Source organism: Mandrillus leucophaeus, unplaced genomic scaffold, assembly GCF_000951045.1.
Source record: "Mandrillus leucophaeus isolate KB7577 unplaced genomic scaffold, Mleu.le_1.0 Scaffold512, whole genome shotgun sequence".
NCBI lineage: Eukaryota > Metazoa > Chordata > Mammalia > Primates > Cercopithecidae > Mandrillus > Mandrillus leucophaeus.
The window spans coordinates 668932-687264 of NW_012105498.1; the positions used below are offsets into that span (position 1 = coordinate 668932).

Here is an 18333-nt window from a genome sequence, read left to right on the forward strand (position 1 = left end):
GATCTCAGACTGCTGTGCTAGCAGTGAGCAAGGCTCTGTGGGCGTGGGACCCTCCGAGCCAGGCACGGGATATAATCTCCTGGTGTACCGTTTGCTAAGACTGTTGGAAAAGCCCAGTATTAGGGTGGGAGTGTCCCAATTTTCCAGGTACCATCTGTCATGGCTTCCCTTGGCTAGCAAAGGGAATTCCCCAACCCTTTGCACTTCCCGGGTAAGGCCTGCTCCATGGGCTGCACCCACTGTCTGACAAGCCCCAGTGAGATGAACCTGGTACCTCAGTTGGAAATGCAGAAATCATCCATCTTCTGCATCACTTACGCTGGGAGCTGTAGACTGGAGTTGTTCCTATTTGGCCATCTTGGAACCTCCTCACTTTGCTCATTTTAGTGTTTAGAAACACAGTCCAAATCAGAAAATCTTACCAAGCCCTGCTATTAGGCAAGAGCAAAAATATTGAGAAGGAAAACAAAATGGTGAATAAATAAAAGCCTAAGGAAAACTAGAGAGGAGGAAATGCGTGTTTTTCCCATCTGCCCTTATGGAGGCAAAAAAAACCCTCTGCAATGAATGACTTAATTTTCAAGGGAAAATCTATAAACTGCTAAGCCACTGCCAAGTCCCTTCTCCCACAAACAGAATCATCTTCCTACAATAGGAAGTCATTTTCACCGTGCAATTTTGCCTCCTCTAAACCTGCATACTTTATGCCTCTCTTGCAATACTTTATACTCATAGTAAAGGCTTTTGCTTCCAGGTCTTACCTTTCCATTATGAGAGAAACATTCTTCTTTTTAAGGCCTTTGTGGTCTAGATCAGGGTTTTATAAAATGGAGGTTGTGATCCATTTGTAGATTAGGAATTCAGTTAGTGGGTCATAGTATTTTTCTTTTAACAAAATTTCATGCTATTCAGCAACCAAGCTACAGAATTTGAAATTATTTCTATTAAGAAATCTTAAAAATCTAAGTGGCCTGAACCATTATGCCCCGGTGAGTGTCTTAATTCTCACTTAACGGCAGTGTGTGTTCTCTACTTGAGGGACAACCACCTATTCAATGTCATTTGAAGATGTAATTACAGTTCAGGCAGTCTCACAAAGTAGAGCACAGTTAACATCCAAATGTGTGCTACAGACAGTAAGTACTAGGGCACCTGGGGGTAGGACAGCCCCTGCTGGGCTGAGTCAGCAGAGGAAGTTTCTCTGAAGATGTGGGGTTTACGCAGGGCCCTGTAAAGCCTGGATTGGACAAAAGGAGAGGAGAAAAAAACCATGGTGCCAGCTGGCCTGGACTGAAGCTAAAAGAACAGAGGGACTGAAGGGGGTATTATAATAAGTTAGCCTGGAATTATATGGTACAAACTGGTAACCCTGGGAAAGCAAAGAGGGGGCAGAAACTAGGAAGGAATCTTGGAAAGGTCTTGGCTACTGACTGGATTTTGGTTTGAATGTGAAGGTGAGAGAACCAGAAAATTTCAAAGTTTTCTATCCCATGTGAACAGGAGAGTACAACTGACCCTTGAACAACGGGGTGATTAGGGGCACTGACCCACCCTCCACAACCTACAAACAGTCAAAAACCTGCCTATATCCTTTGACTTCCAAAAACTTAGTAGAGCATACTATTGACCAGAAGCCTTACAGATAACATAAAGTCAATTAACACATTTTGTATATGTATTATATTCTGTACTCTTACAATAAAATAAGCTAGGTAAAAATGTTATTAAGAAAATCTTAAGGCAGAGAAAATATATTTATTATTCATTAAAGTGGAAGTGGATCATCATAAAGGTCTTTATCCTCATCTTCACTTTGAGAAGGCTGAACAGGAGGAGGAGAAAGAGGAGGGGTTGGTCTTGCTGTCTCAGGGGTGGCAGAGGCAGACGAAGTGAAGGAGATTAAAGGGGAGACAGAAGAGATGTATTAAAAATAAAAATGTGTATAAGTGGACACGTGCAGTTCAAACCCACATTGTTCCAGGGTCAACTGTTGTACCATTAACAGTAATGGGAAAAATTTGGAGAAGTTTTAAAAAGAAGTGTTATGTAATAACATTAACATTTGCTGTAGAAGTTTAACCTGTTTTGGACACCTGAGTTGCATTGAGATATCCATATTAGGGACACTAAGCAGTACAGGCCGAATCCCATTCTTTAGGCACTCACTACCTGGGAGGACCAAAGCTGATATTGAGCCAGTTATTAAAATACTGAAATATTTCATACAAGTTGGAGAAAAACTACCTGTGCAACACCCCCACACATACACACACACACACACACACACACACACACACACATACTCTGCCCTACTGCCCCAGACCCTTTTTTAGATCTCCAGACCTAAAGAACCATGGTACTTCAAAAGGCCTCAACTCCATGACTAGCTTCTGTTCTGACTGGCCAGTGTCTATGCCATATTGGTAGTACAATACTGGCAGACTATTGACAAAACCAAGTACTAATAACAGAAGAATAACTTGAGCTTGAGCCAGTTATTTGTCTGAAGAGCTGACGAAAGCACACACTGAGATACACTGATGGGTGTAGTCCCAGCACTCAGGCTGCTCACAGTCCCAACAGGATACCAACATATAAATAAAGCAATGCAATCCAGAGTAGCAGCATCGAAGTAGCTATAAAGTGCAGTAAGAGGCACAAAGAGGAAAGTAGTCAGTTACCTAGCCCATGGAAGGGAGGCAAAGCAGTTCCTAACAAGAAAAGGTGATACAAGACCTGAGCAGTGAAAGATGAACAGGAGTTTGCTAGGGAGAGAAAGGAGGAAGACAAACCATTCCAAGCTGACAGATAGCAGTACTATGTAAGCCACAACTCAATATACTGTGTACAAAATAATGAGATGACGAATGTATAATGTCTGGCACACAGTGTCAATAATAAATCACAATAAATAATAAATATTAGAGTTTTTCTGGCAGATTTATTTATCTGATGATTTTTTAAAGGTTGATCCTAAAATATATTTGCATTGTCTAAGCCTACACTAGCTAAGCAAGGGATGGGCATTCAAGATATCCTGGGAGGCAGGGGTCAGTCAGTTTGGAATTTAAAACTAAAGCACGTAAAAATAAATTCACAACATCAGTGTTGACTGCACTTGTTAGATGTGCGTAAGCAAAGATGAGACGTGGTGCTGCTGCAGGCCTCTCAGATGCACAGATAAGTGTGACCCAAGGTTGCTTAATGAAATCACAGAAAGGCGGTTGGTAAGTATAAATTCCCACCTCTTTTAAAGGATTGTTGTTTTTTAGAAATTAGACTACAGAAAAAGGCAAACCAACAGCCTGTTTTAGTCTGCACTGGTCACTGTCATCTAGAGCCAATTGTTCAAGAGGAAGGAACCACTCAACGCCAAGGAGACGGGAGTCATCACCGCTGCTTTCCAAAATTGTTGTATGAGCTGCTCCCTCAAAGGAATAGGCCATCAGTGCTCAGGAAGAGGCAGAGATTTCCGACAGTTTTAAAGGACAGTGTCTGCAGCGTGACCCACAGTTCAAACTGCATAAAAATATAAATTCACTGACAAATGATAACAAGTACTTCCTTACTTTCCTATCTGCTGAATCACAGCCATTGTTTGGGTTGTAGTTCCTGGTTTAAATTAGGTTATTCAATCACAATGATGCTGGCCAAACATGCTGGTCATATGCCATCAGGAAAACTTATCAAAAATGTCATTCGTGCTGGGAACGGTGGCTCAGGCCTGTAATCCCAGAACTTTGGAAAGCTGAGATAGGAGGATCACTTGAGCCCAGAAATTTGAGACCAACTGGACAACCTGTAGAAACCCCATCTCTAGAAAAAAATACAAAAATTAGCCAGGCATGATGGGCATACCTGGAGTGAAACTACTCAGGAAGCTGAGATGGGAGAATCGATTGAGCCTGGGACGTCGAGGCTGCAGTGGGCCATGATCACACCACTGCACTCCCACCTGGGAGACACAGTGAGACCCTGTCTCAACAACAACTACAAAAAATCCAGTTGTATCAAGTCTTAAGCACATAAGCACACAAACTTTTGCACTAATAAAATTTAATCTGTACCAAGGACACCTTTTAAAACCCTGTTTTTCCTCCTTCTGAAGATCACAAATGTTCTGATGTAGTGGGAAGAGAAGGGAATTTGCAGACAGATCTAACTTTCGGTGCCATCTTGGCCATTTATTAGCTACTTAACCAAGCTCATGGCTTTGGGCTTCCTTTCTCAAATGCAGAATGAAAAAAATAACACCTACCAGAGGAGTCTTGTAATGATTTAGTTGGAAAATACATATGTGCAAGTGCCCAGCAAGGGCCTGCAAGAAGTAAGGGCTTGATTTATTACTAATATATTTTGCAAGGTATTACTAGCACACACCTCCCAGTTCAAACAATGTATGTCATCAGTGCCCAATATTGTCATGTGAAAGAAAAAATATGATATAAAACTTCAGCAATTTGTTCTGAGTGGTCACTTAAGAAACTATGACTTGCAAAGTAAAATTACTTTTTTAATGGTAGCTATCTTAGAACAGATAACAGAAACAGGGTAGTGTCTTGGTGACAGTAAGAACCTCTTATACACCAAATATGATGTAGCCTGGTAAATGACATGCTTTTCTTTTTCCTTTCTGTTCAGTTACAGTCACCAATGCTGTGACATGTGTAATATATATTTAATACTGTGGGGAAAAGAGAGATCAGACTGTTACTTTGTCTATGTTGAAAGAAGTAGACATAAGAGACTCCATTTCATTCTGTACTAAGAATTCCTCTGCCTTGACATGCTGTTAATCTGTAACCTTACCCCCAACCCTGTCCTTGAAGAGACATGTGCTGTGTCTACTCAAGGTTTAATGGATTCAGGGCTGTGCAGCATGTGCTTTGTTAAACAAGTGCCTGAAGGCAGTATGCTTGTTAAAAGTCATCACCATTCTCTAATCTCAAGTATCCAGGGACACAAACACTGCGGAAGGCCGCAGAGACCTCTGCCTAGGAAAGCTAGGTATTGTCCAAGGTTTCTCCCCATGTGATAGTCTGAAATATGGCCTCGTGGGAAGGGAAAGACCTGATCATCCCCTAGCCCGACACCCGTAAAGGGTCTGTGCTGAGGAGCATTAGTAAAAGAGGAAGGAAGGCTTCTTTGCAGTTGAGATAGAGAAAGGCATCTGTCTCCTGCCCATCCCTGGGCAATGGAATGTCTTGGTGTAAAACCCGATTGTATGTTCTATTTACTGAGATAGGAGAGGGAGGTGGGACATGCTAGCGGCAATTCAGCTCTTTATGCACTGAAAATGTTTATGGAGATGTTTGCATATATGTACATCAAAGCACAGCACTTTTCCTTAAACTTATTCATGACACAGAGATCTTTATTCATACGTCTTCTTGCTGACCTTCTCCCTACTATGACCCTATTGTCCTGCCACTTCCCCGTCTCTGAGATGGTAAAGACAATGATCAATAAATACTGAGGGAACTCAGTGACCAGTGCTGACGCAGGTCCTCCGTATGCTGAGCGCCAGTCCCCGGCGCCCACTTTTCTTTCTCTATATTTTGTCTCTGTGTCTCTTTCTTTTCTCAAGTTTCTCATTCCACATCTGATGAGAAACGCCCACAGGTGTGGAGGGGCAGGCCACCCCTTCATATATACATTTATCATTGTATAAATAACTGAGCTATGAGGAATGGTACATATTGCAGAAATATAACATGAGTGCTTTGGATATTTTATTTTTTAAATAATGTGTGACATCACTTTCATTGTTTCATATTACTGAAGATTATAAATCCACTTCTCAAGGGACTATTTATTTCCCCTTAGATGGCAGAATAATACAACTACAATCATGGTCCAAACAGCCAGTCTTCTCATAAATGTGGTTAAGGAGACTAGCTTAAATTTTCAGTCTAATATCCCTTTAAATTATATACTTTATTAAATAGAATAATGTATTTTTATTCTAAACAACATGCTAAAAATAAGACCAGTCTCCAGGCTTTTAAAGAAAATAAAATGCTTAGGTACAGTTTACTAGATTTGACTCCCTAATCTAAGAGCTGGTAGACTTTCAAAAGCAGAATGCAAGAGAGGGACATGCAAGGACCTTCCACTCTTCCAAGAGTGAAAGATGAATACATGTCAGTGACCAGTCCAGCAGCTTGAATTAGAGACTTTTACACAAACTCTACAACTTATTCCAAACCAAATTTTATACACAAACTGTTGGGAAAGCTTAAAATGGATAATTTGCTCATGGACTGAGCACCAAGCTTCAGGAGACAAAGTTCGATAGTAGTGACTTCACTCCTGCCTCACCAATGATGCATCCTCCTTTATTCCCTTGAATAGGACCTTTTTGTGATAGTCAATGGAGGTCTCTTAACATCCTTTACTCAATGAATTTATAGAGCTACCCAAAATAACTCATAGTGTTATTTTAGAAGTTTTCATAGTCCCCTTTTGATGCTAACATAGTTCCCATTAATTTAAACCTCTTCTTTCTGTAACACAAAGTCAAAGTTAGAAGAAAGTTCGGTATAATTGAAATCTCCATTATATTTTTGCTGTCCAAAATTACCCAACCCGGTATTAGGAGAATTAAAATTCTGCTTATTCTTCAACTTTATTACTGTCTAATATGGGTTAATATCTCTAAATCAGCCATGAACTACCTGAATTTTTTTAATTCTTAAATTTTTTGACAGGGTCTCCTTCTGTCGCCCATGCTGGAGTATAGTGGTGCAATCAGCTCACTGCAGCCTTGACCTCCAAAGCTCAAGTGATCCTCCTGCCCCAGCCTCCCAAGTAGCTGAGACCACAGGTGCACACCACCATGCCTGGCTAATTTTTGTATTTTTTTTAAAGACAGGGTCTTGCTTTCTTCCTCATGCTAGTCTCAAACTCCTGGTCTCAAGTTATCCTCCTAGTTCAGCCTCTCAAAGTGCTGTAATTATAGGTGTGAACCATCACGCTTGGTTGAACTACATGAATTAAATATAAGCCATGAACTGTAAAACCTTCTATTTCTGAAATATAGAGGCAACATGGTACAAGGGCTGTGATGTTGACAGAGACAGGTTTAAATCCTGGCTCTATCACTTATCAGCTATGCAATCATGCATAAATCACTTCAGCCTCTGAGCCCTTTTCCTCTATAAAATTGTAGTAACTCCCTACAGGGTAAAAGATAAACGTGCATTTATTCAGTGCCATCACAAGATGAATACAAAACAACCATACTCTGATCAACTGTGTTCTATCCCACACCATCTCAACACCAAGCTATGCTCTTAAAGTCAATGAAAGCTGCAGAGAAGGAATATCCACACCGCGTGTATGTAAATGGACATAATGACAATACTGACCTCACAGTGTTGGAAGCCCACCTCCAAGGTCATCATCTTTGACGCCCCCATCTCGGTCTTACCGATCTCTTTTCAGTTCCTCCAACACAGCCTGGTCTTTCCTACCTTAGGATCTTGTACATGATATACCTTCTACCTTGACAGAAATCTTTATCATCTCCCTTCTTCTAGTTCACTCCTAATCATCTTTCTGGTCTCTTTTAACATCATTGCCATCTACAGGATTCCCTAATACTCCAGACTCAGGACCTCATTGTAGACATCTCGTACTTCCTTAAAGCATACATCACACTTATAATTACTTATGACTATCTTCTTTCTCAATAAACTGTAAGCCGCATGAGGCCTATGTTTGCTTTCTATTTATCCCTAGCTATTAACTCGGAGTATGGCACAAAGGAAGAGTTCAACAAATATTTTTAAATGAATGTATGACTGTGCTGTTTCACTGTGTAACTGTTATATCAACTATCATAGAGTAATACTTCATTGTTATGTGTTGGGGCTCAGAAAACAATACCCCAAAGTATTGATATTATGTCAACTATCATAGGGTGATACTTCATTGTTATCAAAGTATTGTTCCTTGGGAGTACTTTGAACTGAAGAACACTGGAAGAGTCTCACTCAGAAGCAGTCTTCTTCTGGCCCTCTTCTGTCTTTCTCTCTCCTGCTCCTCTTTCTCCACCAAGGCAGGTAATAGAAACTAGGACCCTTCTTCCCGAAAGCCAGTCATGAAGCCTAGAAATATTAAATTTAACCTTCCCCTTCCTTTCTGTGTAGGAGCTGGCTAAAAAGAAATTATCTGACCTACCTTGTCTCATAGTTGATCTTAAGACCTTCATTCCAAAAGGGGTCTGACACTACATCCAGGGAGAAAGAATGCCACACAGAGAGACCAAGAAGAATCAGAACAGATAGACCTTGCTGAGTTTCCCCATTCAGACTATTACCACTAGGATCATTCCCTTTTTGTTCCATCACATTTCTACAGGACTGTCCATTCTTCATCAAACGTAAGCCTAAAAATGAAGATTTTTCCCTGAGTTTTTTGGGTCTTCATTTCTGAAGACTCCCATGTCACATAAAATTGTGCTTAAATAAACTTGTTATGCTGTTCTCTTGTTAACCTGTATTTTATTATAGGAATGTTGACTATGACCCTTATGATGGGTGAGAAAAAGTATTGCACCTTTCTGCCCATACATATCATACAACCAAATTGCAGGGCTGCTCAGAGAAAGCTTCCAAGGAAATCTGCCTTTAACAAATCTGTTTTCTCCTAACCCATATGGGCAATCTGCACAACATGAGCAGCAGGGAAGATAGCATCGTGGGCTTGACAGAGACACAGCTGCTGCTTCTCTCCAGCCGCAGCACCACAGGGCAACTTGAACTAACATGCATGCCATAAAAGTAAGGATTTACAAATATACACAGTTCAGTGGCTTCCATTTGCAAATGAAAAACCAAAATCATAAAAAGCTTACTGTAATACTCTAATAATAAATACAGGTGGTACACAATTACCACAAAAGTGGCCTGTAAGGAACATTTTTCTCATTGTGTTCATTCTTCATCCCAGCCCTCACCCATACACAAAACAAAGAAAAAGCAAGATAGGCAGCATTCCCTCCCTTAATCCTGTCTCTGTATATATGTTGGAAGAAGGAAAAGCACAAACTTCTAGCCACAGCTTCCAGACCACCAAAATAAGAAAATTAAAACAGGTAGGTCTGTCTTTATCTGACATTCTATCGTGTTCTCCAAAGGATGTGAGACAGCTAGGATTCAAGTTTCCTTACCCTTCCCCTCCTCCATATACACATACCTTCCTTACCTCAGTGCGTAGAAAAGTGGGAGAGAAGGAGGGGGAAAGATAGAGATTCATCAGATTTGTGAAAACAATACTCTAGGAAAAACAATGTCACATGTGCTATGGAGAAGTATGGATGTTTACAAGACAGGATTCCTGCTTTAAATGTAGAATAAGAGAGGAGTATAAAAGATGATATATAACACAAGGCTAGAATAAGACCTGTGCCATAAAAGTATAAAAAAAGATTTGACCAATCACACACTGTCCAGGAGATTTAAAAACGGGCTGGATGCAGTGGCTCCCACCTGTAATCCCAACACTTTGTGAGGTAGAGGTGGAAAGATCACTTGAGGCCGGAAGTTCAAGACCAGCCTGGGCAACATAGCAAGACCCCATTTCTTTAAAAAAAAAAAAAATAGCCAGGCATGGTGGCACATGCCTTTAGTCTCAGCTACTCAAGAGCCTGAGGCAGAAGGTTCACCTGAGCCCAGGAGTTTCAGGCCAAGTGTGCAATGAGCTATGATCACACCACTGCACTGCAGCCTGGGTGACAGAGCAAGACTCTGTCTCAAAAACAAAAAAAAAGAGGAAGAAGGAGAAGGAGGAGGAGGGAAGGAGGAAGGACGGGGAGGAAGAGAAAGAAAGAAGAGGAAGTGAGAAGAAGAAGGAGGAGGAGGAGGAGGAGGAGAAGGAGAATGACGCCAGCTCCTGGAGGAGGCAGAGGCAGAAGCAGAGGCAGAAGCAGCAGGGGAAGCTGCAGAAGCAGCCAAAGACGACGCAGCAGCAGGAGCAGCAGAAGCAGAAGAAAAAAAAAAAAACAGCTCCTGAAGGAGGCAGTGTTAGAGGCAGGGGTTAAAAAATGGAATGGGGTTGATAAAAGAGGTAAGACCCATGGGAGAGAGAGAGATTCCAGGCAAAGGGAACAATGTGGATTAACTCATAGACAGGAAAGAAATGGGCATATGTGGTGAATAGATTAGCAAAATGGAAAGGCAGTTAGGGCCATAGATTGAAAGGCCTTAAATGCTACAGGATTTTGTTCTTAATAAAGCAAACAATAAAAAGTTGTTGCAGTTTCTGAACAGAACAGTGATTCAACTGGAGGAGAGATGATTTATGTGACAACCCATGGGAGCTGTACTGGAGGGGGAACTGCAGGAAGCTAGGAGGACCAACTGGTTTACTCTTCTAGCTGTCAGGGGAGGCAGTAACAGGGGCTACAACAAGGGGCTTTAATCACTCCCTTGCATGCAATTCTCACTATCCAGGCCTCTCTCACCTTGTTCTCCACTTGGCAAAAGTGAAATTCACCAACTCCACAACCATACCCAAGAAACTGAATGTAGCTAGAGAAACATACAGCCACATCAAATGGCCTTACTAACTTACATGACAGTTACATCAAATGGCCTTACAAAGTTACAAAAGCTGCCCTGCAATCAAACCGTATGTCCCTAGTGCATTTACTTTCCTTCTCTGCTAGAGGAGCATTTTTGTTCTCTCCCTTTCTCATTCTCGGCTGATGACCTTCCATCTTATTTCACTGGGAAAAGAGAAGCATTCTGAAAAACAGCACACAAGCTCTCACTACCATACCACTTTCTTACCTTCATCTGTGCATATATGATGTGCCTAACCCAGTTTGACTATGGTCAAACTGTTCATGCTCTTGTTTTTTCAACTAGATCCCATTTCCTCTTGCCTAAGATCTCCCACTAGCAATTCTATTTCTTTCTTGTTCCATCACTTTCTCACTCTCTCGGCTCATTTCCCTTAGCATACATTCCATTATTTCTCCCATCTTAAAAATGGGAACCCTCTTCCCCTCCATCTACCACACCATATTTCTGCTCCCCTTCGCAGCAAAATTCCTCAAAAGATTACCACACCCGTGGTCTCAATACAGCTTCTCCCACTCTCTCTTGCATGCACTCCAATGAGGCTTTCGCCTCCACCCACCCTCCAAGGAAATTGCTGTCAAGGTCACCATAACCTCCACATTGCTAAATCAAGTGGCCAATTCCCAGTCATTTATTTAGGCACTACTGGTTACCTTCTTATTGAAATGCTTTCTTCATTAAGTAATCAGGGTATCATAGCCTCCTGGTTTTCCTCCTCCAACTGTTCCTTCTCAGTCTCCTTAACTGGTTCCCCATTTCCCTGACTTCTAAATATGCAGTGTTGAGAAGATCACCTTTAAAAGAAAAGACCATCTTCATTAACTCCTTTGTTGCTCTCTTCAATCTCATGGTTTTACATATCATCTGTATACTGACAGCTTCAAATTTATATTACTTGCCCCACCTTTTTTCTAAATTCTTCATTCAATATCATTTCTGAAACCAAATTCCTCTTCTTGCTTCCCCAAACCTACTCCTTCTGCAGCCTTCCCCATCTTAGTAAATGACAACTCCAACCTTCTAACTGCTCAGGACAAAAACCTTGGAGTCATCTTCCACTCTTTATCTCACACCCTACATCGACTTCATCAACTACACCTCAGCTACACCTTCAAAAATATCCAGAATCTGAGCACTTCTCAGCCTCCACCGCTACCACACTAATCCAAACCACCATCGTCTCTAATCTGAACTTTTCCAACAACCTGGTCTTTCTGTTTTCCCCCTTTCTCCTCCATAGTCTATTCTCAACACAATAGCCAAAGTGTTTCTTAAGACTTATTAATCAGAGTATGTCATTCTTCTGCCCCTAAAGCTCCAAAGGCTTCTCATCTCATTCTGATTTGTGGCCAAATTCCTTACAATGGCCCAGATGTCCTCGCATTATCTGGCTCCCTGAACCTCCTTTCTGTGCTCCTCTATTACTTTCTCCCTTGGGCATGTCCCTCCAGACATACCGTCCTCCCTACAGTTCCTCCCACTGGGCGCACACCTACCTCAGGGTTTTTGCACTTGATCTTCCCTGCCTAGACATTTCCTGTGCCTAGAATGTTTTTCCCCATGCCTAGAATGCTCTTTCCCCAATGCCTCGAATATAGTAGGCACCTAATAAAAAATTTGGTAAATGAATTTAGACATACATTGAACATTCATTTTCTATTTTGCTTTTTTCATTTATTATTAATGCATAAACATTTTATCACATTGTCAAAATACTTTAAGACCATAATTTTTTGGGCTAACAATATTCCATTTTACAGACATACCACAAGTTATTTACAGTTTGGGACTGAAAAACCAGGATATTTACAAATGGGTATTTTTGGATGTTTCTTCCTTTGATATTTCTGTAAGGATATACACCTCACAGGATTGCTGTAAAGGCTGAATATGAACTAATAAGTGGACACAGAGACATCAGTTTTGTTACTACTGCTTAGATTACAGAGGCATCATGATGTCAATGAAGATCATAGATCTTGAAAGAAACAGACAAAAACGTGACTCACAATATTGTTGTTTAATAGCTTAATTAAGACATTTAACCTCTATGAGCTTCAATTAAACCATCTATTTCAAAAAGCAATTATATTAATGATAATTTTAAAAAGATGTAAAAGAGTTTAGCACAATATTGAGCTCAGAGTAGATAATCAATAAATGCTCATTCATTCACTTCTCATAAACAATACCTAGGATTTTTTAAATTATGAACCAGAAAGAAAAAATATTTTTACAAAATTATAATTATAAATTATCCAATTACATACATATTTTTAAACAGATTTTAAATACATAATAAAAATTTTCAACATAGAATTATTCTTTTCAATTAACAATTTCTCAACTCTTACCAAAATTTTCAGTGCTAGATATAAGTTTGAGTATATGCAACTGGAATGGTCAACAAGTACAATTTGAGCTCCTTCAGGATATAGTCATCTCTGCCTGGCCAGGACCTAGCCCACTGCCTGACATATAAAAGATGCTGGATTGGCACACTTACCAAAGCACACTTAAGATTACAAAAATCTCTAAATCAATTTTGTTTCTTTTATTATAATAAAGATAGGCAAAATAATTATTTTTAATTACTGAATGATGGTATTAATAAATAAGTTCCTTTCTATCATGTGCTTTAATGTATATACACAACAGGTCAGTAAACTATTATAATGATGATAAGTTAAGCAAGAAAACATTTTAAAAATTCACCTCACTTCAGGGCTATTTCTTGAAGCAATCTGTGTGTTGGAGTCAGATGAATGCCAAGACATTACAAAATCTTCAGTGCTAGATATAAGTTGGAGTATATGCAATTGGAATGGTCAATAGGTACAATTTGAGCTCCTTCAGGATATAGTCATCTCTGCCTGGCCAGGACCTAGCCCAGTGCCTGACATATAAAAGATACCGGATCAGCACTGAGTAGGTAGGTGGGTGGGTGGGTAGGTGGGTGGGTAAGTGACTGATTGAGTATGGTAGTCATTAGTCCTGTCTGTCTAGGCACTACAAAGCCAAGACTTTTTGTCTCCTTATCCTGTGATTGGGTACAGTCATTTAATCAGTTCTAGCCAAGGAATTGTGAGAAGTGACATAAGTAATTTAATTTCCATTTTGGAGCATTTATATGAGATCTTCCATGTTCTTTTTCCACTGTTAAATGTTCATGAAAGCATCTGCTAAAAAGGAAACCCTGAACAACCACTTAGTCCCTGAGTGAAAGCAGGAGCACAGCTCCTGCTCATTCAATTGGAAGTTTATGACAGTAAGGGTCATATACTTTGTTAGGTTAAGTGACCAAAATTCATACATTTTACTATAGCAGCAAAACCTAACCTATCCTGGATAATGCAAGCAAGGTAATGACATTCATTTCAGAACTAGAAATTCATCAGAGTTTAATTTCAGAAAAACAAAATGGTACAGATAAGCAGTATAGCTCAGTAAAATAATTTAACCTCTCTATATGATAGTTCTCTTGCTCACTGAATTTGATGGCACATGCCTGTAATCCTAGCACTTTGGGACACCAAGCTAGGAGGACAGCTTGAGAACAAGAGTTCAAGACCAGCCTGGGCAACATAACGAGATCCCATCTCTACAAAAAGATTCAAAAATTAGCCAGGCATTGCGGTGTACACCTGTAGTCCCAGCTACCCAGGATGCTGAAGTGGAAGGATCACTTGAGCCCAGAGGTTCAAGGCTGTAGTGAGCTATGATCGCATGGCTGCACTCCATCCTGAGTGACAGAGCAAGATCCTGTCTAAAAACAAATAAACAAAGAGGATAGTTCTCTTGCCTACAAAATGGAATAATAGCATCTACCTCACAGAACAGTAATAGGGATTAAATAAGTGAATGTCTATTAGGTACTTAGGATAATATTTAGGGTATTTGAAGCTTTCAATAAATTGTAGTAAATTATTATCATTAATAATGCATTAGACACATTTACACTACATATGTCATTTTACTTTCATCTCTTACTCCTTATTCATTTTAATTTACAGTCAATTTTTTCAATTCATAATATCTTTATTAAGAAGTACCATATTCTGTCAGAACCACATAAAAAAAAGTAAAAAGAAGTACTATCCAAGGCACTAGGAACGAAGACAAACAATATCTACCATCAAGGTATTCTCCTTACCTGTGATGCTCCTTTCTTCTCCAATAGACCCACAACCAAGCAAACTTCAAAATCATAAACACAATGTTCTATTATATTATAAAATAGATCAACTATGCAGTGTTATAAATATTGTAGCAATTTAAGAGGTGACTACTTTTTAATTTAAAAATACTTTATATGTTATGGGTCTGTGTCCTTTTCAAAGTCAAGATAGTAAAGTTGTTTAGGTCCAATTCACCAAAGACAATTAATGTTCTGGCAAAAAACAAAACTTGTACCCGCATTGCCACTGCTCCTAATGCAGTGCCCAATAAACAGGAGGCACTCAGTGAACAGAATACTAGGTATATCAGAGATTAGCAGATCCAATCCATTTATCTTACAAATTAGTACAATGAGATCTAGAGGGTTAAGCAACTTGCCCAAGAGTATGATGTGAATTACTGGCAGGGCTGATCCTAGAACCCAAACTTTGAAAATGTTTTAAAAGTCTAAATTCTCTAAAGCACAAAGTCCTTGCAATGTGCTGACAGAGGAATATACACAAGACAGTGAAAAACTTAAAGTTAATTTTTACTGAACTTAGATTTTAGCATTAGTTAGTAAGAAATTTAAAACTCAGCTATCAGAAAGACAGTGTTAGATTTACTATTATTATCAAGGGAAGAAGCTACTTCCAAAAACCTAAAAGGGTAAATTCATTACCACATTTCCCCCCAACACTTTATCAACACTTAAAATAGCATAGAAAGAAAGATAGAAATAGTTTCATGTGCTTCTTTTTATGTACAGAATTTTGTGTGAAAAGAATGATTTCAAGCAAGAAAAAAGGTTAATTCCCAGGCCACAAGTCTGTTAAAGTATTGATTATTTTAATCCTATTGATTTAAAAAAAAGTGAAGGGGTTAATTAAAACCATGTACATTAGGAAACGGCAAGATAAAAATGTTTATCATTTATAGTTTACTAAGTGTTATGCACTGTGCTAAATAAGCACTTTACACATACCACCTCTGTTTTACAACAAACTTATGGGATAGGTAATATAATTATCTCCATTTTGCTGATTATGAAAATAGGAGCTGCCTCTGAGTAACTTACTCAGGTAGTGGCAGAAACAGAACTTGTTCTCAAACCTGTTTGCCTCTAAGTGATATGCTTTGGATTTTGTTGTTGTTGTTTATTTTTTTGTAGAGATAGGGTCTCACTATGTTGCCCAACCTGGTCGCTAGCTCCTGGCCTCATGTGATCCTCCCAGCCTCTCAAAATGCTAGGATTTCAGGGGTGAGCCACCACACCCAACACTAAAAGCTGTGCTTTGAACCACCCTCCTATTCAAGCTCTATCAAGTTTCTGATGCTCTATAATTTAGATCAAGGTCAATCCATCATATCTAAGGGGGAGGCTACATGATCACCAAGGCCCCTTCTAAAAATGATTCTGTATCACCAAACACATAAATCGGTTCTGAATTCACATAATATTTCTGACAGGATACTCCAGGCCCAAGGGGAAGGCCATCCGTAGATGAACAGATACGAAGAGGAGAAACGGGAAGAAAAATTTAAAGAAGGAGGAACAAGATCTTTATCAACATGGCCTTCCAAGGTGCCTAACATAGCTAGACATAACATTTTACTAGACATCAGGACCACTGTGACAAAAGTGGGAAAGGGGAACCTAGAACAGGAATTGAAAGCAGAACTATAAAGGACGTATGTAAATTTAAATAGCTTAGCCCACTGATGTGATTCCCTCATAGCAGATGAGGAAGGAGCTGCAGGAGCCAGTGACCATGAGCTCAATGCTGGGCCAAAACACAGACTTCTAACAGAAACAATGATCAGCAGTTAAATGGGAATGGTGGGGTACTAAGTTTTCAGAAGAGCCTTTACCACTATCGCCATGCATTTGGATGACAGTGAATTTTCAGGACAGAGTTGTAAAGGAACTAGCATTTGTTCCATTAAGTTGTTTAAATTCCTACCATGTTCTATGCACCATCCATGTGGCTTTCATGTGTTATCACACTGAACTCTGACAACAACCTTGGTGGATGTGATGATTAATTTTACATGCCAACTTTATAGGCCATGGTGCCCGGCTATTTGGTCAACCATCATTCTAGATGTTTTAGTGAAGGTATTTTTTGAATGAGATTAACATTTAAATCAGCGGACTTTAAATCAATGGACTTTACCCTCCATAATTTGAGTGGGCCTTATCTAATCAGTTTAAGGCTTTAATAGAACAAAGTTTGACTTCCCCTGACTTTGGGAGGCCGAGGCAGGTGGATCACTTGAGGTCAGGGGGTCAAGACCAGCCTGGCCAACATGGTAAAACCCTATCTGTATTTTTAAAACTGCAAAAATTAGCCAGCCATGGTGGCAAGCACCTGTAATCCTAGCTACTTGGGAGGCTAAGGCAGGAGAATTGCTTGAACCCGGGAGGCAGAGGCTGCAGTGAGCCGAGATCTCGCCACTGCACCCCAGCCTGGGCAACAGAGCGAAACTCCAACTCAAAAAAAAAAAAAAGACTGACTTCTCCTAAGCAAGAAGAAATTCTGCCAGCAGAATGCCTGTGCATCCAAACTGCAAACTCTCCCCTGGGTTTCCAGCCTACCAACCTTCCCTGAAGATTTTGGACTTACTAAGCCTCCACAACTGCATGAGCCAATTCCTTAATAAAAATCTCTCTTGTAGAGAGAGAAACACACAGACACACACCCTGACAATATAATAGATATTGCTCCCAATTTTACCACTGAGAAAAATGATGGCCTGACAAGGACCCATTCTCCCTCTTGACTATATCACACACTAAAATGTGTGATTCGGGACTCACATTCTAGCCTGAGGGACTCAGGTGGGAGGTACACGGTAATAAGCATGCAACACTGTAACCACAAGCCACACATTCCAGAGAGCCCTTTATGACACTGATACCACACATACTACACATGTACCCAGAGCCTTGATGTGCCCAAGTGATGTACTATCCTTTCTCTGGTCTCCTAATTCAGTTATTTCAGGTAAAAGAAATCAAATATTCCTACCTAAATCAATATTTGAAGGCTTTGAAAAAGGAGGAAAAAATAATTAATAAAGAACTAAAGTAAAAGATAAAAAGAAAAATACAAAATGATTTATGACAATTAAATGATGGTAGCCTTTGTTTAGGTTCTTTTTGGATAATCATGCATTCACTCTCTCAACAGCTATTTTGTGTTTTATACTTTTTTATAGGCTCTTCTAGGTATTGTAGAGTACTAACTAGCTAGAGGGACACGTACAATATAGAAATGAGCAGGATGAAAAAAGACCAACTAAATTGCCTTAAAAAAGTCAGATTCACAGAAGAGGTGACATTTCTGCAGGAATAGAAGTATGAGCTTAAATAGTGGAGAAGAGGGATGTTATTCCAGACAGAATTTCTGACACAGTAAAAGTCATCTGAGTCTGTTAGGTTGCTAAAAGTGGGAGCTGGGATGGGGAATTATGGCAGAATGTAAAGTTGGAACGACCAGCTAGGGTTTCATAGTAAGGAACAATGGATTCCCATGCCAAGGTGTTTGAATTGTATTTCTAAGGAGTGTAGTGGCCAAGAAAG

General features: G+C 39.8%; 1 protein-coding gene across 2 annotated transcripts in view; it reads right to left on the reverse strand.

Annotated features, from left to right (window-relative positions):
• The window catches only part of PRCP (prolylcarboxypeptidase (angiotensinase C)), an 89651-nt gene that overhangs the window by 69066 nt on the left and 2252 nt on the right, over window positions 1-18333 (reverse strand). The window contains exon 2 of one of the 2 annotated variants that reach the window (XM_011996409.1): window positions 4259-4318. The exons of the other annotated variant lie outside the window; for it this stretch is intronic. Within the exon in view, the coding sequence (XP_011851799.1) occupies window positions 4259-4318 (60 nt within the window). The remainder of the gene's footprint in view (window positions 1-4258; window positions 4319-18333) is intronic. 2 annotated transcript variants of the gene reach the window in all.